The following is a 25787-nucleotide window of genomic DNA, read 5'->3' on the forward strand; positions in this document are numbered from 1 at the left end:
ATTTTTAAATCTTTTTTTGAATTGATAAAAAAATTTCATTTGGCCACACTAGCTTAGTGTTATCATTTAATTTCACAATTAATTTTCGGAATAACTACTATTAAAGCATAAAGCAATGCAGGCGCCCCCTCCAGAACACTGTCCTGGTGTGGACAGCGAGCAGGCGGGTAAAGGGAACGCTTGTGCCGGCTGTCCTAACCAAAGCATCTGCAGTGACCCCAACAAGAAACTTGAGGATCCCGGCAAGGCTTTGGTGGCCGAGTCTCTAAAAGATGTGCGGAACAAACTGCTGATATTATCCGGAAAAGGAGGAGTTGGCAAGAGTACGGTGACGAGTTTACTGACTCGCTACCTAGCTAGAAGTTGTCCGGACAGCAACTTTGGCGTTCTGGACATTGATATTTGCGGTCCATCCCAACCTCGTTTAATGGGTGCCTTAGGTGAGAATGTTCATCAGTCTGGTTACGGCTGGTCACCCGTGGGAATCGATGACAATGTGTGCCTAATGTCGATCGGGTTTCTTCTCGGCTCCGTGGATGACGCCATCATTTGGCGCGGCCCCAAGAAGAATGGCATGATTCGGCAGTTCCTAAGTGAAGTCGACTGGGGTAATCTGGATCTCCTATTGCTTGACACACCGCCTGGTACTTCCGACGAACACTTATCCGTCGTTACCTACCTAAAGGATGACAATAAACCAGACTCCTTGCGTGCAGTCGTAGTGACCACTCCTCAGGAGGTCGCCCTACTAGATGTGCGTAAGGAGATCAACTTTTGCAAAAAGCAAAACATTCCCATTGTGGGCGTGATCGAAAATATGAGCAGTTTTCGTTGTGGAAATTGTGGAAATAGCTCAGAAATTTTTCCAGCTAAAACCGGAGGAGCTGCTGCCATGTGCGCCGAGATGGGAATTCCGATGTTGGGCTCACTGCCTCTAGATCCAGAGGTAGCCAAAGCTTGCGATTCTGGCGTCGACATAACGGAGATTAAGAATAGCACAACTCAGGCGCTTGATGGGATATGTTCAAAGATTATGGCTAGTTTTAGATAAGAATATAAATGTTAAACCATAAACTTTTTAAATAAACAAGTTCTTTTATGTAACATTTATTTTTAAATCTTGTCAGCTTTATTTTCTTTCCTTAAGAACCAAGTATTTTTCAAAGATTTTTCTTCATGAACATTTAAAATTTAAAAGAAATTAAATGCTAAACCAATTCAGTGGATGTGGAATTTAGACTTGTTTACAACATGCAGCTTTACTAGATGGCAAAACCGGTCTTTAGAAAACTATAATAAACTACAAATAAAATAATACAGTGCAGATTTGCCTTCGCTTTAAAGTTAAACATTAACAAGGGTTGGGGAGCAGGGCGGACTATCTAAAGACACATCCGTGGTTATTCGTCCCGTGGCATTCACCAATTGAATGTCATCTGCAATAACGGTGCCCTCCACATGTTGCGCAAATGTAGTATCTCTTCCTGTACTTTCCAAGGTCGGAGCAAAGGTAGTTTCCCTCCCTAACTGATTTATAAAGCGGGATATTTTTTCCGACTGCCTGACCTGAGAATCTTGCGTATGATTCTCAACGGGTACCAGAGTATTATCTTGAACGGTTGTTTCACCCACATACTGACTGTTAGCGACCATGGGCCGCTGAGTCGGCAGCGACGGAGGGTAGTTTAGCATGGTGATGGAGTCTGTGCAATCGCTGACCTTGTATATACCAACCAAAAAGTTGGCCAACTCGAACATGTTCACACGCAGTGAAACAATTATAAACTGTGCGTTCTTTGTACGCTCCTGAAAAAAAAAGAATTTATAAACGAATTATGAGTTCGAAATCTTTGGTAAACTAACCTTAATATAGTGCCCCACAATAGACACATTCTTGAAATCTAGCGCCGCATCAATTTCATCCATGAAGTAGAGTGGAGAAGGTTTATAGTAATGAAGGGCAAATACTAGGGCCAGCGAGGACAGTGTTTTCTCACCGCCTGAGAGATTTGAGATGTATTTCCAGCTTTTCTTGGGCGGTCGCACCGTGAAGTTAACGCCCTCAGTGAACGGGTCCATGGAGTCCACCAGCTCCAGCTCAGCATCACCCCCTAGCGTAATCATCTGGTACATTTCCTTAAGTTTTCTAGTTATAATGCTGAACCCATCCATGAATTCCTTGTAGCGACGCTTTCGCACCTCTTCGTACTTGTCACGCATTTCATTTCGCTTGGAGGTTATGTCTTCCAGGACTCGAACGCGATCTAGGTAAACAATGCGCTTCTCATTGAACTCCTTGATGCATCCCAGATTTGGCTTCTTTGTTTTCAGATCCTCTTCCAACATGGTTTGCTTATATTGCAACGCTTCCAATGTTTCTGCTTCCAACTCTTCTTCATTGAGTTCTTTAAGTGGCGCTTGCGGTTCAGTTTCTCCTGGGATCTCGTTGAGGTTTAAAGGTGCTAATTGGGCCTGCCATCCAGGAATGTCAGTCTTGACCTTGTTCATTTTACCCGCTGCTGCTTGTAACTTTGTATCTATTTCAATACGTTCGATGTTCCTTTTATTCTCCTGCTTGGTGATCTCATCTATTTGTTTTTTGATATCAGAGGACTGGGACTTAGCCCCGTCTATAGCTTTTTCTGATTCCTCGGCTTCCTTTTCCAGCTCATCCTTTTTTTCTTGACACTTCTGACGATCCTCGTTCAAAGCTTTCAATTTTTCCTCTGCAGCTTTTATGTTCTCACGGAGATTGTTATTGTTTCCGGTGATTTTCTGAATATTACGATCAGCGGAAGCCAAAGCCACATTTAAGGAGCGCACATTGGCAGCCAGTTTTTCGATCTGGTTGCCCACCTTTTTAATTTTTGCCTCTACAGGCTTCACGTTTTCGTTTCTCAGTTTATCATACTGGGCTTGGATCTCGTCGATTTGGCTAGATACAGCCTGTTCGGCAAATTGAGCTTGCTCGAGCTCTTGTTTGGCTCCATCTATTTGCTCCTCCCTCTCCTTGACGGCCCCTTCGTCCGTTGTTTTTTTGAGCATTCGCTGGCGCTGAGCCTCACACTGCTTTAAGTTGCTGGCCATTTGCTGCTCCAATGATGTAATGCTTACCCCCAGCCGTTTGTACTCTGCCTCGTCGCGCTGTACGCCATTTTTCAGGGTTTGAATCTCGCGCTCAAGGCTGCCCTGTTGCTCCTGACAGTAGTTGATACGGGATTGCAGCTCCTCCGCCTGAATCTGCATATCTTCTAGAGCCTTCTGTGACACTTGCGAGCTGTCAGCCGATTCTACAGTCTTCGTTCGCACCTGAGTGCCCATTTTACCGCGTATGGGGCGATTGCCGCCACCAGACATGGTTCCAGTCATCTCGATCATTTCACCTTTTAAAGTCACCACTCGGAAGCGTTCCCTACCATAGGCGATGCGGGTGCCCTGCTCGAGATCGTCGCCCACTAGTGTATTCCGCAAGGCGAAATAAAATGCGGTTCTTACACGGTCGTCCTCAACATTAACCAGATCGTACAATCTGGGAACGTTCTCCGGTCTGCCATAAATATATAGAAGCAGGATTATACCAAACAAATTAATTTACGATTCCCATTACTTACGTATTTATTCTGGAATTGGCGTCACGACGAAGGTGTTCGATTTTTTCCAGCGTGATAAAGGTGGCCCTACCCACGTTGTATTGCTTCAAGGCAGCAATGGCAGCTGATGCAGTATCATAGTTGTCAGTGACTATATTGTCCAAGCGACCACAGGCGGTCGATATTGCCACATCATACTTGGCATCTATGCCACCCAAATCTCCTAGGCGTCCCATAACACCTGGGAGTTTCCCCTCCATTTTGAGGCGCATGAGGAAGTCTAGAACCTTGTTATTGGAGCGTTGAGCCTGCATGACAGTCGATCTTTCGTTGATCTAAAAGTTGAATTATGTCGAGAACAAAATTAAATGTTATACTAAATTATACTATAAAGTTCGTTTTGTAAGTGCAAATGTACCTCTGTTCTTAGTTTGTTGCACTGCATTGATAGGTTTCGTTCCTCTTTGACCATTTTATCCAGTTCTCCTGTCTTGTTGGCTATATCGGATTTCATACGTGGAATGCTATCTTTTAACTCGTCCATCCTGGTTACCTTTTCTTCAAGACTATTTTGCGATTGCTCATAGGAGCTTTTCAAAGTCTCATACTTTCTGGACTCTGTGGTCTCTGCTTGCTTAAGAATCTTTAGTTGCGACTCGAATACCTGCAGTTCTCCCTTGGCCGTGTTGACCTTCTCTTTGAGCCCCACCAACTCGTCACTTAGCTTCAGGCGCTTCTCCGTTAGAGGAGCCGTGGTTTCCGTTAGCGCAGCCTGCTGATTTTCAAGTTCTTCATTTAGTGTCACCTTGTTTTTTTCTAGGCTCTCCAATTTTTTGTTGCAGTCCTCGATCTCGCGCTGATTTTTCTCTGGCAACTTGTGCAAATCCTCCAGCTCTTTCTCGTTCTTATCTATCTGGGCCTTGTCCTTTTTGCGTTGCTTGTTTGTGTTCTCCATAGTGCTTTGAATCTCCGTGTATGCACTCTCGACAGTCACCAGCCTTTTCTTGATCTGCTCGCGCTTTTTCACTAGAGATTCATAGGCTCTGCAAAGTGGTAATGTAATTTAATTTAAGGTATTAAAACACTATAGATTGGCGCTTACTCAATTTCCTTTCGAATGATCGTTTCCTTCTCGGCTCGCTCTTGTTTCAGAGCAGCAGTACCCTCGTCGTGGGTCTTCAGCTCATCTACACAGGCTTCGTGCTCCTTTGTATACTGCTCCAGCTTGCTCTTTTTGATACTTATGATCTTCTGGACATGGAAGGATTTGGTGCGCACTAACTCATTCTCCTTCTTCAGATAGTCAACGGCCTCGTTGAAGGGCTGCTCCAGATCCTTCATCTCGCGCTCGGCCAGCTTGCAGCGGTTGTGCTTCTCGGTTCGATCGTCTGTGAGTTGATCTACCCTCTGGTTTATCTGCTGCAGTGGGCGAATATAGCGTTGGGTTCCGACAATATCTTCAAGATACTCTAACATTCCAGTTTCATTTTCAGTCTGTCCCTTTGGCTTCATCATGGCAATGGACTCAACTTCACCCTGGAGGATAAGGAAACGGTTGTGCTCCAGATCTACATGGTGTTTTTTCAATAGTTTAGCCACATCCTTGAGTTGGGCTCTCTTATCGTTGACCTGGTAGTACGAGGAGTTGTCCGACATGGCTGTGCGTTCGATGACAATGCTGGAATTTGGAACATCTTCGCAGCTTCCGTCACCCTTGTCCACGATTTGCTTGAAATGCACGGCTACCGAGCAACTCTTTAGATTTGGGAAACTTGACGAAGAGTGGATCAATGTGGATACTCGCTTGCAACGAATGCGATTGGCGCGGCAACCGAAGACAAACATCATAGAGTCGATGACATTGCTCTTTCCGCTACCATTCGGTCCAATGATAGCCGTAAAGCTCTGGTGAAAAGGACCAAGTTCAACTTCGCCTGCGTAGCTCTTAAAATTCCGATTCACAATCTTTGAAATGATTAAGCGAGGTCCGGTGCTCTCCATGGAGCAATGTGGCGGCACTGGGGGCGGTATGTATATATCTCCGATCCGTGTTCCGCCCTCCTCGTCATCAAAGATTAAGGCATCGTCCAAAGCATCCATAGCGGCGTCTTCCTCTTCCTGTTGTTGTTGTGCCCGCAATTGCTGCTGGGCAGTTAGCTGCGGCACCCGGAAATGGCCACTTTGGCGCCCACCGCCAATTGCCTTGGGCGAGCCCTTGCTGGGACGCGCCTTCTGCATCTTAAGCCCTTTTCAGAAAAAAACCAGTACGCATTAAAGTCCTTCAATTACAAATACTTCTTCGAGCGCCAATTTAATGGAATTAGGACGCTACTTGCGGTGTGACCGTTGTCTTTTTCTCTCCAAACACCTCGAAGCTGCTTAGTAAAGAAGGATAGCAAGCAAGTTGGCAGTTCTACTATTTAAGTTTAAAAATGTCGGTAAGCCTGCTTTCAATAACGGACTAGTAAAATTATTCATGAAGTTTATAAACCAGATTATTATTTTTAGCCATATAATATGCTTTTCAAATAGGATTTACAGATAATAGGATTTACCCACTCTAAGAGGCAAGCATTTTAAAGTTTCAATTTATTATCTTCGAATTCAGTTATAAAGTTGCACTATTATTAACATAACTTAATTTTGAGAAAGATTTTTTTAAAACAATTCGAATCCAAATACGAAATCTAACAAATTATTTATAAATATTTTTAAGGACGAAAACAGGCAATGAATATACAACTGATAAAATGAATAATTCAGTGAAAAAATATTTAAAGATGCTCTCCGCTTCTCTCTAACATCTGCACTCTCTAACCACTGCGATGAGCTTTCTCTGTGGTGGGGTCTCGACTACCCTCTTGTAATAGAAATGCCCAAATATATAATGCCATGACTGCATCTGGCCTGACTTCAGTCACCATTCGTCTTTGGCTCAGTGCGGTTCCACTCGCGATTTTCCGAAGTTTTTCCACTCTGCAGCAAAAACACACTAAACGGAAAATAAAAGCGCCCGAAACAGATATAAATATTGGACACTCGGCCGACGTCACGCAAAGTGGAAAGCAGGCTGAAAAATGCTCTGCCCGGGGGAAAATGAAAATGTAAATTGCCAAACGGGTTTCACAGTCAAGGTCGTAGCTTCCGCCCAGCGACGCCTTAAGCTGTTATCACCGCGAAACTCCAACGCCCAACTGTTACCCAGTTTGTCCATCTTGATGGTGGTGATTATGATTATTATGTCGTCTTCGCTGGATGCCCTGGTCATTGGTAATTTCTCCCCTTTTGTTCGGATTTTGATTGGGTTTGGGTGCGTGTCTTGCTTATATTTTGGCATGCGCATGCGCGCGCGCATTGGGTGTGAAAGTTGTCGATCGGTTCGAAGGAGTTATATAACAAACCAAGTGGGAGCCAAGTGGGGCCAAGTCGGGTTGTCCCCGTACCGCGCCCCGAAAAAGCGTGTGTGCATTGAACCCCATGACAGTTGCTGAAATTTTCCTGACCCGCTGCCTTGGCCTCTCTTTGGCTAACAAAGATGATAAATTTACTTTCTAAATGCTGCAACTGCCCAGCTGCTCCAGCTAGAGGTAGAGCTATAGAGCCAGAGATTGAGATTGAGATACATACACGGACTGCCAGTTAGTCAGACTATCTGTTATAGCCATATCTTGAGTCTCGAGATCGCATCTTGCATTTGGCCAACACGCGTCTCTTGCCCAATTGTCTGAGTTACGATCTGGTGCGGCACGGCTACGGGCCATTGCTGCCAATCCATGATGCAAACGCATTTCAATCTATCCGCCGCAATGTGGCACACGGCACTCAGGGGCGTACTTTCAAGTGGGTGGAGAAGAAACCCATTTCCCGAAGGTATTTAAGAGTTTATGGTAGTTTTCCATAACAAATATGTTGGATCGATAAACCTTTTTTTAACACTTATTTCCAAAGATACATGTTTTCAAAATGAACATTGGCTTAAATTTTTTGATCGAGCGAATTGCAGAAATTTATTCGAGAGACAAAAGGTTTAATGATTTCTATAATCTATAACATTCCACAATTCGCAGTGTTCTAAGTTTTTCATAGAATGTTATTCCATAGAATACGTATTCAAATGTCAAGTCATTATAATTTTGACTGCTAAGCATGTAGTATATCGTGACTACTTGCAATATAAATTATCTTTCGCTGTTTGCTTAAAAAAGTTCAACTAAAATTTATTAAAATGGCAATGTTAATCGAGGTCTTAGCATATCAAAAAGGTCATCGAAATCCGAATCATTATCTTAGGCACTTCTAAATTAGTAAGTGAAATACATATGTACATATATACTCGTCTATTTCCTTGAAATTTGTCCAAATTTTTTAAGTGGCGAACGTGGGCTTGTGTCGTGTTTCTCTTTGATAGTTGACTATTTGCAACTATGTATGTACGTATCGCCCATTCCAGTGCGTGATTTGAGGTATCCAGCTAAATCAAAAAAAAAAAAAAAAAAAAATCAGAAGAAATATTGCTGCAACCGGCAGTCAATGGCTAATTTTGGGTTGACGTGAGCGGTTTCGTTTTTGGGTCAACGCATTAATTAGTCTCCTTGTTAATTACACACGGCTCTCTCACACCCAGTTTATGTGTGCCTGCTTTGCAGACAATGATGGAATCGGTATAATCAGTAACCACACTCGGCATCGTCGCTCGACCACCGGTACATCGTCATCGGCTGGAACTCCAGCCAGTTGCATGCAAGATGCACGTTTTTACCGGAATCCAAACAGGCCGGTCCACAAGATCTGGACGAACAGTGAGTGCGCCAAGTATTTCCTCTGCCTCGATGGCGAGGTGTTCGAGTTCAAGTGCTCCGAGGGATTGCTCTTTGATGTAGTGCGTCAGATCTGTGACTTCAAGGCGAATGTGGATAATTGTGATGTGAGCGCAGAGACTCCGGCGCCAAAGCCACTGTTGGAGATGGCCGACTGTGCCGATGAGTACCAATTGGGATGCGCTGATGGCACATGTCTGCCGCAGGAGTACTTTTGCGATGGATCGGTGGATTGTCCCGATGGATCCGATGAAGGTTGGTGTGATGTGGAGCACGATCCAAATGCGGCTGGCGTTTGTGATCCTCGAAACTGCCAACTGCCTCAGTGTTTCTGCTCAAAAGACGGCACACAGATACCCGGCAATATACCAGCACAAAATGTGCCACAGATGATTCTGCTGACCTTCGATGATGCCATCAATCATGATAATTGGGAGCTGTTCTCCAAGGTTTTGTTCACGCAAAATAGGAGGAATCCCAATGGCTGTCCAATAAAGGGCACCTTTTACATTTCCCACCCGTTCACTAACTATCAGTATGTGCAGAAGCTATGGAATGATGGTCACGAGATCGCAGTGCACTCAGTCACGTAAGTTGATCAGCATGTGAATCTCATGGGATTCCTATTTAATTAGGCTTAAAATATACAATTATACTTAGTCATCGGGGCCCGGAAATGTGGTGGTCAAAGAATGCTACAATAGAGGATTGGTTTGACGAGATGGTTGGACAGGCGAACATTATCAATAAGTTTGCATCCGTGCGAATGGAGGAGATCCGGGGAATGCGTGTTCCTTTTCTCCGTGTCGGCTGGAACAGGCAGTTCCTCATGATGAAGGAGTTTGGCTTCGTATACGATTCCTCCATGGTGGCACCGCATTCTAATCCTCCCCTCTGGCCGTATACCTTGGATTACAAGATGCCACACAGCTGCACGGGCGTAAATCAGAATTGTCCATCTAGGAGTTATCCAGGAATTTGGGAAATGGTTATGAATCAACTGGAAGCGGGTGAATACATGTGCGGCATGGTGGACAGTTGTCCGCCTCATTTGAGCGGCGAAGATGTTTACAGAATGCTGACCCACAACTTTAAGAGGCACTACCTAAGCAATAGGGCTCCATTTGGCCTGTATTTCCATTCCACTTGGTTTAAGAAAATCGACTATCTAAATGCATTCCTGGTAAGTTTTACAATAAATCAATATTTGATTTTAATCCCACACTGGCCGTTTAGAAATTCCTCGATGATCTGCAAAAGCTGCCGGATGTTTACTTTGTGACCAGCCAGCAGGCGATTCAATGGATGCGGCATCCCACGCCGAGCAATCAGCTGCATCAATTTGAGTCTTGGCACTGCCAGCCGAAGGATTTGGACCCCCACGAGCGGGTCTGCAACTTGCCAAATGTATGCAAGGTGCGGAGTCGGGTGTTGCAGGAGGATCGATTCTTCTACACGTGCACGGAATGTCCTGCTCAGTATCCCTGGATTCGCAACGAGTTCGGCTTGGACTAAGGTGATAGCCCGCTTAACAATAAGTAGCTGCCCGGAAAGGGTTTTCCTTCTGCATATTCACTGGGTTGTACTGAAGTCTTAGATTTTCCTTTTAGAAGAAACTTCTTTGCAGTTATCACTTTTTGATAAAAGTTTTTTAAAAATCTTATTGATTTAAGACCCATTATACAAAATTTTGATTATAACAATATGAGAAGTGCAATATCTATATATGTTTCTAGACAAATTAATATTTATTAATTAGAGATAAAAAAGATAAATTTGATACGGTATAGGAATCAAATACTAAATTCAGAACTTGTCTGAACTATTGGAAAATTTCTAAACTCAGATTCAGAACAACAGAAGTATGTATATTAAAGAAGTAAAAAACTTTCACGGGCTGACAAAAGTTGTATTTTGTGGCCTAATTTTAGATTTAAGATATAATTTATACGTATGTCTCCGCTAAATATATTTAAACCGAATTCCATAAAAGTTTTGTACTTAGTTTAAATCCAGGATACCAACGACTGGCTCTACGATTATTGCGTTATAAATGGATTGGCGATGCTCTCGACTCCATCCTGTGGACAAATGAGTACCAAAGCTGTACCGCGACAGACGACCAACCCCAGACTTCTTGTGGAGTCCTCGGTCAGTTTATAAGGCTCATCTGAATCCCGCAGGTATTCTACCGTGTTGTCCAGAACCAAGTTTAGAAGAGCATCGTATCCCTTAAGAATTCCGGATGCCTCCCGGCCGCCCGCGAATTTCACGCGGATCTGTTTTTCCAGATATTTGGAGAGATCTAGAATCGACTCCTTACGCCGTTTCTCCTTGCCGTCATTGTTGCCTCCCACCTTAAATGTCATGAAAATAGTGATTAGACGTTGAATGTTTTTTATTTTATTATATCTACCTTTTTATCTGCCATTATTATATTCCTTGGTAAATGCCGGCTGGTTTAAGAGACCGTTGCTTGTTGTCTGAAAAATCCCAGCAATAGTTATCATGTTTCATCCGATTGCAACTTCTGCTGGCCAGATTTGAAATATCGAAAGTATCGATAATACTAGCGCTAACCTCGAGACCATCTGGTCACTCTGACTGGCTCTCCATTTTGTTTTCCACGGCAAAACCTTTTTTGCTACATCAAATTGCATTTTTATACTAATTACCCGAGAGTTTTTGTAAATTTAAGTGTTTTAAAGCAATTATTAGACCATGGGACGCAAGAAGAAGAAGGCCTCAAAACCATGGTGCTGGTATCCTTTTCGCAAAACAAACAACAACTATTTTTCAACGGCATGTGTCGTTGGCTGTATCTCCACATACACACAAATTTATATAATGGTATTGGGCCGGGGGGGCCACATATCCACATCCTCCATAAATTTTCCTTAACTCTTAGCTAAAACTAGGTACTGCAACCGTGAATTCGACGACGAGAAGATCCTGGTCCAGCACCAGAAGGCCAAGCACTTTAAGTGCCACATATGCCACAAAAAGCTGTACACAGGACCGGGGCTTTCTATCCATTGTATGCAGGTGCACAAGGAGACCGTTGATAAAGTGCCCAACTCGCTTCCTAATCGCTCAAACATTGAAATCGAAATTTTCGGTATGGACGGCATTCCGGCCGAGGATCTTAGAGATCACGAACGCCAGAAGAATGGCGGTAAGTCGGATTCGGACGATGATGAACCCGTGGCCAAGAAAAAAGTGGAATGTAAGTGGTACCCGACCTGAAATCTCAATAAATATTTAAGCATTTTCATTTGCAGATGCCATGAGTGTACCGCCACCCATGATGATGCCCCCGAACATGATGCCACCGCACATGCTAGGTCAATATGGCATGGGCATGATGCAGCACATGCCGCCGTTGCCTCCGTATCCAGTGCCTATGATGCCGCACATGATGCCTCCGCGACCTCTGTTTCCGGCCGCTATGGCCACTACCTCGGCGGCAGCAGCTGCGGCGGCGGCGGCACACCATCACCATGCTGCCGCAATGGCCCAACAGAAGCCAACATTTCCAGCGTACAGGTGGGCATCGATAGGGGGAAACCACGTTGAAATCTAGTCTTTTATAGAAATCGTAGGTTCAGAGCTTTCTAGATTTTTGTTTTGTTAAAGTTAATGTTTTAGGTCTTAATACAAATGTAAAAACATAATTTCTATGCAGGATTTATCCTAAAATACTAAGGATCAAAGTTTTTAAGTCTATTCTTGTCAATTATTTTGGTACGATTTTACTTTTAATTATTGGAATCTAAAATTGAAATTAATTTCAACGTGGTTTTCCCTTTTACAGCTGAGCCTCTGAAGCAAGTCGATCGACTTTTTTCTTGGCCATAATCTAAGTATCTTTTTACTAAAGTTAACCATTATTTTTGCCATTCCGATAAAGTAATGCTACCATAAGTGCTCCGCCCACCACTAACCATGCTGGTGGCGCAACCAGTGCACCACCAAGTGGTCCGCCAGATGCTCAGCAACAGCAGCAGCGACCGCCGGTTCCACCAGCAGCAGGAAGTGCTGCCGCTGTAACTACCAAGATCATGCATCCGCAAGAAGATCTTAGCCTTGAGGAACTTCGCGCCCGCCAACCGAAGATTCAGGCGCGTCTGGCTGCCGCTAAAGCTGCCCAGGCGAATCCACAAAGCCGCAAAAGTCCCAGCAATAATGGTGGCACATCAGCGTTGATACCCACTACCCCGCCGCCCCCGTCGCTTGCTGGCATCTCGCCCACTGGCAGCAACAGCAGCAGTGGCATGGCTAATGCGATTGCTGTCTCCACAGCCATGTCGAAGGCCCAGGAAGTGAGTTCTTATCATAGTTATAGAAACCATAGTCAATATAAATGAACATACAGCGACAGAAACGACTTACATACGAGACATTGATAAACAGGAATTAATAAACATAACGGACTGAAATGCGGACGTGTAAAAAAGACAACTTCCTCAAAAAAATTAATGCACATACAAAACCTGACTTACATTTAAATTTTGACTGCATTTTGCGTTCAGAAAGAATTCCATTTTTCCAAACTGGAACACTTTTTTATACATAACTGATACGAACTTTCGTTAAAATTACGTTTTGTTTACAAATTTTGTAAAAAAGCGATCGCGGATATAACGTCTACATAACCACAGTTTACGAAAGCAAACGGATTACAAGATTCACATGAAACAAAACATTATTAAAAAAGAATTACTTTTTTTAGCATATAGTATGATATATGTCTGTACAATTTTTTAATTAAACAAAGAAATTAATGGCAACAAAACAAACGAAACGGCGGTTTTCAATTTAACCAGTTAAGATCCTCTGACATAAGCATCTTTCTGCGAAACCTAGAGTACTTTATAAAAGGGAAATATAAGTTTTTTATGTCCCCAAACCGAAACCTGAGATGCCATCGAAACAGATAGTTTCTCCTGTCTCGCATTTCGAAGACTAAACGGAAGAATCGGAAATGCAATTCAAAAAAGAATATAACATATTTTTAAGGGGAGCCTAATCAATGAAAGCGACAAAATTATTATTAGGAAGACCCTATTTTAATGGATTTTAGGGGCAGATTTTATATTAACCTATTTTCAGGGAAATTTTAGAAAATAAATTTGTCAACTTTCAAACAATTGAAAGCTTGCTGTACTTTTTCTGCATTTAAAACAATTTTAATACTTTTCAAAATTATAGAACTTTTAAAACGATTAAAACGTTTAATTTATTTAGTTTTTTTTAGTTCCATAACAAAATGGTTTACCTCAATATCCTATTTTTGTATAGTTTTGAGCATTTCTTTTCTTGAATTACTCCCTTAACGACAGGATATTTAAATATAAAGAAATCGTCTCTAAGTCAGTGAATGCGTTACTTGGGTTACCCCAGATATATACCCCTCTGTGTGGCATGTGTGAGATAAATTCAATCGATTCCCAACATTTTCTTACAGACCGCCGCTTTAGTTGCCGTGGCACAGGCGCAGGCTCAGGCACAAGCTCAGGCCCAGGCCGTGGTCCAAGCACAGGTCCAGGCAGCACATGTGGCACACGCTGTGGCAGCCCAGCAGCAGGCGGCACAGCAGCAACAGCAAGCCGCAGTGCAACAGCAGGTGGTGCAGCAGCAACAGGCGGCCCAGCAGCAGCAGGTCAAGCAACTGGAGGAACTCAATCGGGCTGTGATGCTCCAGCGTCTTCAGGCTGCCCGGCAGCCAGCGAATCCTGGCGCTGCAGCAGCGGCTGCGGCGGCAGCAGCCGTCGGAATGGTAAGTCTCTAATCTTGCGGTACTGCGTATGCAACGCGAACAACCAAACGAAAGAATGAACTTGACCTAACAAAATCGAATTCCAAGTGCTGAGAATCTCAATCTTTAATAGACCACAAAAAACAATGTGTGAAACAAATACCGATCTTGAGTCCCGGGGTGGTATAAATAAACCAACGACAGCATTTTTGAGTGGGTTAACCCGATTTAGTTTAGAGCTTCGCCCCCATCATCATGCTAATTCACTTACTAGCCGATGTTTATCCAGATTTAAATGGGGTTCTGAAATTGAAATTGAAATCTTCAAGATATATAATCAAAGGTTAACCAATCCCTACACTCACAAGACTAACTTCTAATTTCTGCCGTTGAAATCATTTGTTAAATTCATTAAACGATCTTGTTAAGAAAGACGATGGATGTGTTTAAAAGTATTTGGAACAGTTAATGTAAATGTTTTAATAATATTAGAAACTTTAACATGCCTAGAGCTTCTTAAAATCTCTAAAACGATTTGAGAGCTCATCAGCCAATAATAATATTCTTCCACTTAAATCAAATAACTTTTCGATCACTTGTAAAAAATATTCATTTGGCTAACTACAATCGCTTGCCAACCGTACCGCTTGAGATTTTCCTTTACTTTTCAAACACATCACTTTTATTCAGATTATAAACAAGGGATTTCAACTTACTCCACTAATAAGTCTTAAGCCTTATAAATTCTAAACAGTATTAAGTTTGTAAACTCGAAAAATGTGTTAAAGTAACCGTTACAATTGCAGTACAAAGCAGAAGTTCAGAGTTGAAAAACGATAAAGAGTTGCAAAAGTGTTGCGCAGGGTCCAAACAGTGTTACAGTATGTATTGTTTTTGTACAACAAGTTTATCTTCCCCCCACTCCCACTCCCGTCTCCACCGAGTCCAACCTAATCACTCCCTCCCAATAAAAAACTCACAACCCGCAAAATGATATGTGAAATGCATAGTGCGCAATGCAACAAGATAAGTAAAAGCCAACAACTCCATTATAATCTTAATTAGTCGTACTTATGCAAGTAATTATGTAGTCTAAGCAAGTACCTACTCTCCTCTATCTCTCTCAATCGCTCACACCTATGCGTATATAATCCACAAGATCTTAATCCTGACCCCAAGAAAGTTTCTAGTACGTACTGCCTTGCAAGTAAAACAGAAAACAATGAATTTACAATTTCTATATAATAATGAATGAGAAAAGAGTCGTGAGTTATAATTAAACTTTTTTGCAAGCCATGTAAGTACATTTCAATAATTACTATTACCAAAAAAAAAAAAAAAACAATTACTTTGAATTTGTCGTAATGGTTGCTGCGTTGGTTGGTTTAATTGATTGATGATTGATTGACTGGTTGATTGATTAATTCATATCCACAAAATATACATGAATTAAGTATTAAGACTACACACCGCATTGATATGTCTCTCTATCTCTATTACCTCGATAACTTCACCCACCAATATAAACAAATCTGAAATACCTCATAAGCATAATATCTAAATGTTCTTTGATCTGTAAATTGTACTACCAAATCAATGTTTTACGTTCTTAAGATCATGCATCTCTGTCTATATAATCTTCCTACATTCAAACCCCGTCCGATTATTGCCCGTTTTCAGTTCCATTTACACTAACACTCTTCCATTCATCTGGTTTTATGCGCAAAACAAGTGCTTATTCACGGTGGAGGACTATCGGTTGGAAATTCTTCTTTCCATGTAATTTCTTACACATAAGCTTGCCATAGACCTCCTCCTAACTCACTTTCATCCTCATTGATCTTTTATTAGCTAAGTTGAAAACTAACTTCTAACTAAACGTTATTGGAACTTGAACTTGACCTCATGTCTCCGGTTAGTAAATCGAATTACTATTTCTTTCTCTTAAGTGCGAATACGATTAGTTTTTATTGTTGCTCCAATAAAAGTGCAACTCAAATATTATGATAAATAAAACCATATATGGTTTGCAATGTTATCCCCTCACACCTTCTTCCACACCATCGTCGTCGTCAGTTCAGTTTCCGAATTGTAAGTACTTTTCTTTTTAAATCAACAAACTATTTAATTTAAAAAATATATATTATTTTTGTCATGGTGAGAAGAGAAGTTTCGCTTCTTCTCTCTGATCTACTCAATATTCTACTCTATATATCTTGTCTCTGCTCTATCATACATTTGTAATGCGATGCAAAAATGTTTTCCACCCACAAAAAAAACCAAACACACATACACACACCTCTTACCCATTTATTGAATAAGTACGCAAAACAAACTTATTAATATTTTAAATGAAAAAAAAAACAAAAAACAATCATAATTAATAACAACTTAGCTAATTTTGTGTACAATGGCTTCAATATAGACCTAGCTAAAGTGTCTTCAAGAGTATTAATCCGTGCTTTCGTTTCCATGCTCTTCTATATCTTTCTCTCCTCATACGATCCGTCATCTCAAGATGCCGATACCTGGCCACATGCAGCTGATGCAACCGATGCTGAGACCGGCCATGGCCATCGGACCTCACGGAGCGCTCATCGGCGGGAATATGCTAAGAGCGGCCGGTGCCCCCACAATACACGGCATGCCTGCAGGCAAGTAGCTCAGTTGAGTTTAGTATAACTTGTAATAAAATTTGGTCTCAATTTTTAGGTTTACTGCCCATGCAGGCCATAGGGTTACCAGGAATGCCGGGTGCCTTACCAGCTGGAGCAATGGCTATGCCGGGAATGGGCGTGATGCTGCAAGGACATCCCAATATGCTGCAGATGATGCAGCCCCGCTTCAGATGATGTTTGCCCGCAGCGCCGGGTCTGTTGCAGGCACCAGCAGCCCCGCCACCGACGCACCTGCAACCACAGCCACATCCCCAGCACGTGCAGCCTGGGCGGCCGTTCTCGAGGACCACGGCCACTCTGCAGGCTCAGCCGCCGCTGTTGAGCCTGCCACTGCCACTGCTTTTCCACGAGTGAGGCAAGGATCAAGCTTTTAATTGCAAACAGCAAACAGCGCGCACACAGCAAGCAAGTTGTTTTGAAAACTCAAACCAAAGTCAGTTTTTTTTTTTCAATGTATAACAGTTTTTGAGACACAACATCATCACCCAAACACACACTTATTTAACACACGCTACCCACTAATCAGCGTTTGGGTTGTACAAATATTGGGAGTAATATATCTGAAACTTGTGTTTTTGTATGCACCATCGGTAAAGTGGCATTAGATCGAAACCAAACCAATCTCTCTAATTTTTAATTTAACTAATTTAATCTTATCGACATGTGTGCATAAAAGTACATCTTTTATATATATTATTCCTGATTTTAGTATAATACAATACACCACATTGCTAAAAACACATACTAACACTATCCATCTGAAGCTACTTTGCTGTGCTGTAGATCTCTATGTTTTATTTGTATCTATATCTGTATAATCAACAAATTAATCGTTGACACTTAATCTATACAACTTGTTGTTTTTTTTAACATTCTCTTTCTTTTTTTTAGTTTCATTTAGTGTGCATATATTTTAAACACATCCACCTACAAACACACACTCAAGTTGTTTAATTATATCTCCTCCAAAACAAATGAATTACGAAAAGAAAATCTTCGAAATCACACAAAAACCAAAACCAAAAAACAAAAACAAAACCTGAACGCTCAAAGCTCTGGGTATGTTGACAATTGCCATAAGCAGAATTTTTGTGTTGTTTTTGTGTTATTCGTGCGTAATTTATACTTTCAATTCTTTCTGTCCATGTGAAATGCTCTGCAATCTATTTAAATGTTATACAATTCATACAACTTTTGTTCAGGCCCCATGTTGTCTAGACTCTAGACCTTCGTTCATTCGTTCAGTTGCGGCTGACAAAAAGTAAGTTCTATCTTTCTTTACATAGTATATTTAACTATATACAAAACATATTTATATAAAAATATTCAATATTTCTTTGTATCGTTTTTGTTCTTTTGGTATGTAATATACATAAATACATTTGGTGTGTGTCATCGCGAGACAACAGATCAGAGCAGGTATCTACATTCAATTTGATTTCCTTTTATAATACTTATATATATGCATATAAAATACTATTTATCCTAAGTCATTTGGTTATGGTATGGTTGGTACTAAACAAAAACAACAACATTTACAATAAAACAATATTCCCATCCCGAAAATTAAAAACGCTATATAGCTTATACAGAGTTGCCAGCAGGAGGCATCTAATTAGATAGGAATTTCTCACGTGTTACTAAGTACACTCCGGGATTTATCTTAATGGTTTTAGTTTTGTTGTTACCGTAGTGTTCTTCCAAAAGTTCCCAGTTATCTAGCTTCCTTTCCAAAACTTCAACTAGTGTTTGAATTAATTAAATAATAATACTCCAGGAAACACCCTACATAGAGACGCTCAGGCTTTTGTTAATCCGATCGTAAATTGTAGCTAGCATAAGTAGTCGATTGTCAGTTAATGAGTACTAGTCGTATCCTTATTGTTTTGTTATGATGTTTATGGGACGCAGCATGAGTCAGATTGTTCTCCCTTGAGATCTTCGAATACTCCTAACCCAGTATAGCCTATAGGGTAGTTAAACTTAGCACTGAGAACCTTAAAGAGAGCACCATGCAAACACCAACTAACAACACTCACCTTTGTTTGAGTATACCTAGAGTACACATTTGTAACCCAATCATTTATACTATATTTCTATGTATAAATACATGTATTAATGTATCTATATCGTGTAATTTAATTCATAAGCAATGACAAGTGAAAAACTGCCCAAGAAGAAACGATTGAACCCGAATATATATTACCCCTCAATCGGGCCAGTTTAGCGCAAAATTGATGTTGGACTTTTGGGTCTGGCAAATTTGCCGCACCGCAAACAGGATATCGCCGGCCGGCCATATCAATTTCGTTGGCCCGGTTCGATAGTCCTGCGGTGTTAGAACGGCGTGCTTCAGACGAGAGTACCTCAATGCAAGACAGACAATATCGAAGATTTGGTGGCAATACTCGTATACGAATCACACACTTCCCGACTAAACTCGCATCTGTACACAGTCGTTATATAATCGTACTCGTAGAATATATATTCTCTCTCTCTCTCTGGTAAAAGTATTGCGAAGACTTTGTAAATATTTTATGGACGCATATTATTTTGTAGTGTTGCTTTTACTTAACACTTTTGCTTTATTATTTTCGGGAATGCAATAAAAAATTGAACGTTTTTGTTTAGATAAATCTTTAGTGTATTCAATATAAAATTGTTATAATTATTGATATTTTGAAAAATCTATATTTTGTATAATTTTGTTTGGTAATATTTTTCCTATTGCTAGTTTGAGGTTGTGTTATTTAAGTTAATCGAGATTTATGAGTAGGGTCAATGAAATTGAATTAACTTTTCTTTAAGCTTTAGTTTTGGTTGCATTTCCCGTCCGTAGTCCAATTATATTATTAGTTTTGGTGGTGGTCTTTTCAAAAAATTTAACAATATTTGTTTATATGATTTTATATTACAAAGATTAATTCTTTAAACGTAAAATACTATCCATGCAATGCACGCCTTCATTTAAAAAGAGTACAGCTAAAAGGCTACAAGTTTTGTTAACATTTAATGGGCTTTAGGTGTTTTTGCGAAAAGAAAAAGAAACTTTGATCTAAGATTTAAAAATTAAAAATTTACACCACCAATATCTGTCTGTCTTTGCGCTGGGCGACACGCGAGTAGCTGAACAAATGGCAGTCACTGTAATACTAAACCCCACACAACCGATCCAAGAGCCGTAAATGTCTGTCGCGTTCAGTCGAAAGCGTGTCACATTAATTTTGCTGAGCGAAAAGTCCCCTGCGTCCGACCTCCTTCCCCCGATTCTGTCTATATCTTTAAATAAGTGGTATATGTCTATCTTTGGATTATGTTTTGCATGCCCAGACGAGTATGCCTTCCGACCCAGAAGTACAAGTTCGAATCGGACGCAGGCGATGTGCCGGAGCTAAGTCAGCCGATATACATGGCCTGGTCCATGATATATTGTAACTCTGAGGCGAGGGCACATCACAGTTATCGAACTAACTGTTGGACTTTTCGGTCCTTGTCTTGCAACCAACCACTCAATCGTTATATCCACACTCATAACACAACTACTATCTTACTATAACTATATTGAATCAGACGACCCGCATTAGCATACTTCGCGCGTCTTGTTCAATCCACTAAATCCGGCGGCAAGATCACCAAAAACTACATCGATCACACCATGTCTCAAAGCCATCTTTATGATGGTGGAACCGAAAGAGATTTACAATAATGTTTGTTTACACATTTTGTTTCGTGTTGATTTACTCATTTATCGATATATATCAATTTTAATCAATAATGCTTTGATAGTTGCAACTACTTTTTTTGGGAAAGTATTCAAGATCGATCAATTTTTTAAACTAATTAATGATTAAGAATTTGTTTTGCCAAAGATCTTCGAAGCTTTCGACCAAAGTGTTTATTAATTAATTAATCTTTGAGTAAATATATATAAATACGTGTTTATATTTTTCATAAGCTTTACAACACAATTTTTGTTGCATTTACTTTTAAATAAAGCTTACGGAATTAACAAATCGATTTTCCTTAATCCATTTATGTTCGTTCAACAAATAATCACACAAATACTTAGCTAATGCCTATAATATAATTAGTGCAAATGCATAAAATCAAAAATCAACAAATTTGCCTATGTTAAATCATTTTTAATGTTGTAATTTAAATGAAAAGATGCAAAAAAGTCAGGAAGAAAAACACAAAATAAATATATATATAATTAGCATTCTTGTATGTAAACTGTTTTTTACGCAAAAAAACAAAGAAAGTATACCAACAGCAAGTTATATGAGCAATTGTTTAAATTCTTTTAAACTAAATACGAAGCAAGAAATACAATTAGGAAAACACAATGCATAATGATAATATTTCTAGTTTAATGTTTCAATTGTTCTCTATTCTTTTGAAATTAATTTATTGACATTTAAATAAATCGAATAAAAATTAAGAACCTTGAGTTTTCTTGGGTATTAGATTATAAATTATTTTAATATTAATATGTAAATGATATTTTATTATCATATCTTGGTTGGGAATTCCATTCAACTATTGATGACTCATAGGGCTATCCCTGTCAATGAGACATCAAGAAACCAGATACTCTCTATGATGATTAATAATGAAATAAATTAAAATATTGATTAAAACAAGCAACCCGGGAAAATTACTCGGACTTGGGCTTGTCTAATACCATGTCAAATTTATGGGTCAGTCATAATAGACAGTAGGCCTGTGATGGCTATAAAAAGTGTGGGAGCCTTCTCAGGGGCTTGTCAATCGCAGGGCCACAGCTGGAGATTTTAATGGATATATTAAAATATATATATATGGCGTGGGAGTTATGTATATTATTTGTGGGATAGCCCAGGGAGCGTGCCAAAAATTACTTTAATTCATTTCCAACGTGTTAAACCGTCTTAACGGCTGACTAATTCAAGTTCAGTCGAATTCCAAGAGAGCCACATGGAGCGGGAACCACTCACGCAGACCGGTCTCTAAAAAGTTGACTTGACTGGCGGCTCACTTGACTTTTAGTTTCGTTTCAACCATCGACGCTGGCGGTTGTATTCCCGCTGCTGTTTTGTGATTCGAAAAAAGGTGTGTTAAGTACTGACCCGAACTGTTGACATTTGGTAAAGATTTGTCCAGCAAATCAAATAAACTCGGTGGTCATAAAACCGAAACCAGGGCCAAACGAGAGATTCAAGATACAAACTTTGAATTAGGTAGATAAAAAGGTTTGCATGACTGGAGTTGGCCAAAAAGTGTGCCTCCGCCATTGACAATTGTCATCTATTTGGTTGTAACAAAAATCAAGATAAACATTAATAACGTGTTAAGTAATGACGAAAAAACATGGACAATGCGGAAAACCCCAAACTAAAATCAACAGTATATAAAATGCAGTAAAATCTGATTAAAAGTCTTTAATAATGAAACAAAGTTTTAATTACACACTGTTCAGAAACGCCCACAAGCAAAATTTCGAAAGGAAAAGAGTTCAGAAAGTACTTTTTTTAAAGCTGACTCATGTAAGAAACTTGAAAAATGCGTGCACAAATCATTCATCATCGAAAAAATGCCCAAAATTCACAATAAATTTTTATAGTTTAAACAATCGAGGAGAATGGCGGTCAGTCGGAGTGCGCTCATTGAAATGCTAATGGCTGAATTGCGGGTCTCAACTTGAATTTTTGATGATGAGGTCGAGTGTTTGAGACTTAGGAGTTACAGAGATGGTTGAGATACTCTAAAAATAAAGTTTGAATGATGTGCCAGACAGATTGAGAAGTGCTGCAGATGGAGAATGGTTCAATGGGTTTATTATAAAGAGCTTTTCTTTTAATATACTTTATTTAAGAAGATCTTTTTTATATGATTTGGGAAAAATTATGTCCCAAAGTGTTTCCTTTAAAAGGGTATCCAAAGTTTCTTGAACACATTCCGATCTTTTTGGTTAGATAATGTACGTCAAGACTCGCTTTTAACCAGAAAAAAACCTTTGTGGTTTGACAACTTAGTCAGAATTTGGCTCTGCTGAAAACAGACCAAAAGGCAACTTTCAAATAACCAAGTGAACCAAAGACATAACAAAGTGTGACTCACACGGAGAATAAGAAGGCCAAGAAGGCGGCGGAGGCTGGACGGAGTGACAAAATTGAGCGATTATTAACATTACAACAAGCAAATGTACAGAGAGAAACATTGGAAAAAACTGGGGTACATTAGTCAGAGAAAAAGTTAAAAATGTGAAAGAAATTCACAAAAGCTTGTTGCAAATTCAAATCAAGTTATTGTTGAATTGATTTTTTCTGAGTGTCTGATCTGGTTAGGTTTATGGCTTGGACAAGGCCATTCCGGCTTAACGGAAGCTTAAATGAGTAGACCAGCTAATATTAATTGATTTTTGTATTTGCAGTGAATTTATTTAAGCCATGCTGCGTTTCACTTTAGGACTACTCCTTCTGTGGGCGGTTGCTGCCATGGGAAACGACAATCTTCGAGTGGCCTATGAATGGCGGGAAATGGACTTCAAGTACGCCAATCCGGATCAGAGATGGTCAGCCATCGAGCGGGGCGAGTTCAAGCCGGCCAATGTGATACCCTTTGGCCTGGAGGTCGCTGGGCATCGGCTCTTTGTCACTTTGCCCAGATGGCGGGCCGGAGTGCCGGCCTCGTTGGCCTACCTTGATCTTAATGGTAAGCGCATGAGTTGCATTGTTGCAGCTGCCACAGCAGCATTTGTATTTGAATATAATTGCCCCATGCAATTGCACTATGTGTGCCAAGAACTGATCTGAGATCTCAAATCTCAGATCTCACAGCTCAGCAATTGTTTTGGTCGCGTCTGACGGCGCTGTCTAATCAACTTGACCATCCAAACAATTCCGTTTCCTTTCGCACTTGCGGCAATTAGTATGATAATTCCGCTCACTAGCGTCATTAACTATCTGACAACAACTGCATCCCACAAATCGGTGCATACTGGATATGAGCTTATATCTATATATACTGGATCATATGAGATTCCGTGTGGGGGCAGCTAAGCGTACAATAAATATTCCGATTTGGTCAAAGTAAGAGCACTTTAACTTCAGGATACTCTCAAAAGAAGGCAATTTTGTTGGCAAACATTCTTTCTATTTTTGAAAATTCAAGATTTTTACTGAGTTTTACATATTTTGAGTTAAAATCTTTCTTTAACTTTAGTACATATATCAGTAATTTTGTTATTACAATGTGTGTGCTAATTAGAATACAAGTATAAATCGTTTTCCATTCCAAGCCTATAAATAAAGTTACTTTACCTTTTACCGCCTCACAACAAGGCAAGTGGGCAGTTGCCTTAGCCACAGCTCAATCTCAGCTTATTAGCCAGTTAATCAGCTTAGACATGTTTAAATAAACAGTCACAGTGTGAATTACTCACCAACATTTAACCATTACATATACACACCGAATTTTGTTAGCAAGCCAATTAGCGGCAACCAAAACAAAAAGCAATGCAAATGACCAAATTTAAATAACACACAAAAAATGAAATGACTGTTGACGGGAGAGATCAATAAACCTTCAAATAGCGATCAAAAATAATACAGATCTTGAAAAACAAATAAAATTATATTTCTAATTGTTTATTTACAGATACTTCCACCAAGAGTCCCGTCCTGAAGCCCTACCCCAGCTGGGAGGCTCACAATCTGCAAGAATCTGACCCAGAGTTGGTTTCTCCATTCCGAGTGCGAGCCGATCGGTGTGGACGCCTTTGGGTTTTGGACTCTCGGATTTCTGGAGTACTAGAGCAGACCAAGATATTCGGAGCAGCTCAGCTTCTAGTCTACGATCTGCACAATGATGATCTGTTAAGACGTCACGTTCTTCCTGCTGCTCAGTTGAAGCAGGGATCTTTATTGGCCAATCTGGCAGTAGAGGATTCTGATTGTGAGAACACCTATGCCTATGCAGCTGACTTGGGCAGTCCCGGCTTGGTGGTTTACTCATGGAAAGATCAAGAATCATGGCGAGTGCAGCATCACTTCTTCCACCCAGATCCGATGGCCGGTAACTTCAGCATAAATGGCATTGAATTCCAGTGGGATGATGGACTTTATGGTCTGGCTTTGTCGAAACCTTTGGAAACTGGCTATTCCACATTGTACTTCCATCCATTGTGCTCCACCATGGAGTTCTCTGTGGATACAGCAATACTGCGAAACAAAACTCTAGCCACTTCGCCAATGATTTATCGAGAGTTCGTGGTTTTGGGCTCCAGAGGACCGAACACTCAGGCTGGAGCTGAGTTCTTGGATCCGGATACTGGTGTCCTCTTTTACGCTCTGCCCAACCTTAATGAAGTTGCCTGCTGGCGCACTGCCACGGAGTTTAGTCACAGTTCTCAGAGTCGCATCTTCATGAGCAATGATACATTGGTTTTCCCCAGTGATATCAAAGTTGATGAACAGAAGCGTCTATGGGTGCTATCAAATCAGCTACCCGTCTTCATTTACGATGAACTATACGCAGGTTCCATTAATTTCCGCATTTTAACTGCCAGTGTTAAGGAGGCTATTGAGAACACAGCCTGCGAAATAAGAACTTCCCCTCTGCCGGATGTAATCAATAAGCTTGGGGATATACTTAATACGAATATTAAGGTAAAGACAAGCTCAGCTGCTTCCTTGGAGAAACTGACTTCTTTGCTAATTGTTGGCTTGTGTTTGCTGACAAGTTTTAGGATCTAGATCCCCAGAGCTGTACAAAAGTATCTTGCACACTTAAAAGAAATATTTTCGGAATTTTAGAAAGAAACAGATCTTTTGGATTTCTTAAACATACGAAATATTTTTTTATTTGAGTGCATCTGTATTATGTTAAGTTTTAGGCTAAGAAAACTGTAACGTTGTTCGTGATGTTGATTAAATGTAAGAAGTGTATTTGATTAGTTTTCATA

General features: G+C 40.5%; 6 protein-coding genes across 7 annotated transcripts; 4 read left to right on the plus strand and 2 right to left on the minus strand.

Annotated features, from left to right (window-relative positions):
- Positions 1-42: 42 nt before the first annotated feature.
- LOC108118443 (cytosolic Fe-S cluster assembly factor NUBP1 homolog) lies at positions 43-1104 on the plus strand. Its single transcript, XM_017231151.2, has one exon. The coding sequence runs from the start codon at positions 116-118 to the stop codon at positions 1049-1051; it is 936 nt and encodes a 311-aa protein (XP_017086640.1). The 5' UTR covers positions 43-115; the 3' UTR covers positions 1052-1104.
- Positions 1105-1136: 32 nt separating this feature from the next.
- On the minus strand, positions 1137-5929 carry LOC108118438 (structural maintenance of chromosomes protein 4). The gene is made up of 5 exons (XM_017231144.2): positions 4693-5929; positions 4009-4633; positions 3612-3925; positions 1864-3547; positions 1137-1806 (listed from the first exon to the last, which is right to left on the minus strand). The coding sequence occupies exons 1-5, from the start codon at positions 5826-5828 to the stop codon at positions 1345-1347; spliced, it is 4221 nt and encodes a 1406-aa protein (XP_017086633.2). The 5' UTR covers positions 5829-5929; the 3' UTR covers positions 1137-1344.
- Positions 5930-6449: 520 nt separating this feature from the next.
- LOC108118439 (chitin deacetylase 1) lies at positions 6450-10334 on the plus strand. 2 transcript variants are annotated; one of them, XM_017231145.2, is made up of 4 exons: positions 6450-6860; positions 8237-8996; positions 9068-9590; positions 9644-10334. In XM_017231145.2, the coding sequence occupies exons 1-4, from the start codon at positions 6668-6670 to the stop codon at positions 9920-9922; spliced, it is 1755 nt and encodes a 584-aa protein (XP_017086634.1). In that variant the 5' UTR covers positions 6450-6667; the 3' UTR covers positions 9923-10334. The 2 variants fall into 2 exon arrangements, with proteins under 2 accessions (XP_017086634.1, XP_017086635.1); XM_017231146.2 differs by lacking the exon at positions 6450-6860 and adding an exon at positions 7647-7894 and having other exon boundaries at positions 7961-8996.
- A 25-nt stretch (positions 10335-10359) lies between these two features.
- Positions 10360-10918, minus strand: LOC108118447 (U6 snRNA-associated Sm-like protein LSm7). The gene is made up of 2 exons (XM_017231155.2): positions 10824-10918; positions 10360-10764 (listed from the first exon to the last, which is right to left on the minus strand). Exons 1-2 carry the CDS (start codon positions 10836-10838, stop codon positions 10447-10449), a joined length of 333 nt encoding a protein of 110 aa, XP_017086644.1. The 5' UTR covers positions 10839-10918; the 3' UTR covers positions 10360-10446.
- Positions 10919-10994: 76 nt separating this feature from the next.
- On the plus strand, positions 10995-21284 carry LOC108118442 (BUB3-interacting and GLEBS motif-containing protein ZNF207). The gene is given in 7 exon segments (XM_017231149.2): positions 10995-11169; positions 11326-11633; positions 11689-11953; positions 12318-12729; positions 13875-14186; positions 16684-16819; positions 16878-21284. Coding segments are annotated over 7 exon segments (1794 nt in total). The 5' UTR covers positions 10995-11128; the 3' UTR covers positions 17198-21284.
- A 593-nt stretch (positions 21285-21877) lies between these two features.
- LOC108118435 (protein yellow) lies at positions 21878-25770 on the plus strand. The gene is made up of 3 exons (XM_041818114.1): positions 21878-21934; positions 23256-23536; positions 24482-25770. Exons 2-3 carry the CDS (start codon positions 23272-23274, stop codon positions 25576-25578), a joined length of 1362 nt encoding a protein of 453 aa, XP_041674048.1. The 5' UTR covers positions 21878-21934; positions 23256-23271; the 3' UTR covers positions 25579-25770.
- The last annotated feature ends 17 nt before the right edge of the window (positions 25771-25787 follow it).

Source organism: Drosophila eugracilis, unplaced genomic scaffold (assembly GCF_018153835.1).
Source record: "Drosophila eugracilis isolate 14026-0451.02 unplaced genomic scaffold, ASM1815383v1 contig_1197, whole genome shotgun sequence".
Classification (NCBI taxonomy): domain Eukaryota; kingdom Metazoa; phylum Arthropoda; class Insecta; order Diptera; family Drosophilidae; genus Drosophila; species Drosophila eugracilis.

Excerpts from the sequence above, each read along its gene's own strand:
- LOC108118438 (XM_017231144.2), bottom strand. The coding sequence starts at position 5,828 with ATGCAGAAGGCGCGTCCCAGCAAGGGCTCGCCCAAGGCAATTGGCGGT. Across the intron at positions 4,634-4,692 it reads ATCATTCGAAAGGAAATTGA|AGCCTATGAATCTCTAGTGA; the intron begins GTAAGCGCCAAT and ends ACCACTTTGCAG. Across the intron at positions 3,548-3,611 it reads GCCAATTCCAGAATAAATAC|ACCGGAGAACGTTCCCAGAT; the intron begins GTAAGTAATGGG and ends TATTTATGGCAG.
- LOC108118439 (XM_017231145.2), top strand. The coding sequence starts at position 6,668 with ATGCTCTGCCCGGGGGAAAATGAAAATGTAAATTGCCAAACGGGTTTC. Across the intron at positions 6,861-8,236 it reads GCTGGATGCCCTGGTCATTG|ACAATGATGGAATCGGTATA; the intron begins GTAATTTCTCCC and ends CCTGCTTTGCAG. Across the intron at positions 9,591-9,643 it reads ACTATCTAAATGCATTCCTG|AAATTCCTCGATGATCTGCA; the intron begins GTAAGTTTTACA and ends CTGGCCGTTTAG.
- LOC108118435 (XM_041818114.1), top strand. The coding sequence starts at position 23,272 with ATGCTGCGTTTCACTTTAGGACTACTCCTTCTGTGGGCGGTTGCTGCC. Across the intron at positions 23,537-24,481 it reads GGCCTACCTTGATCTTAATG|ATACTTCCACCAAGAGTCCC; the intron begins GTAAGCGCATGA and ends GTTTATTTACAG.
- LOC108118443 (XM_017231151.2), top strand. The coding sequence starts at position 116 with ATGCAGGCGCCCCCTCCAGAACACTGTCCTGGTGTGGACAGCGAGCAG.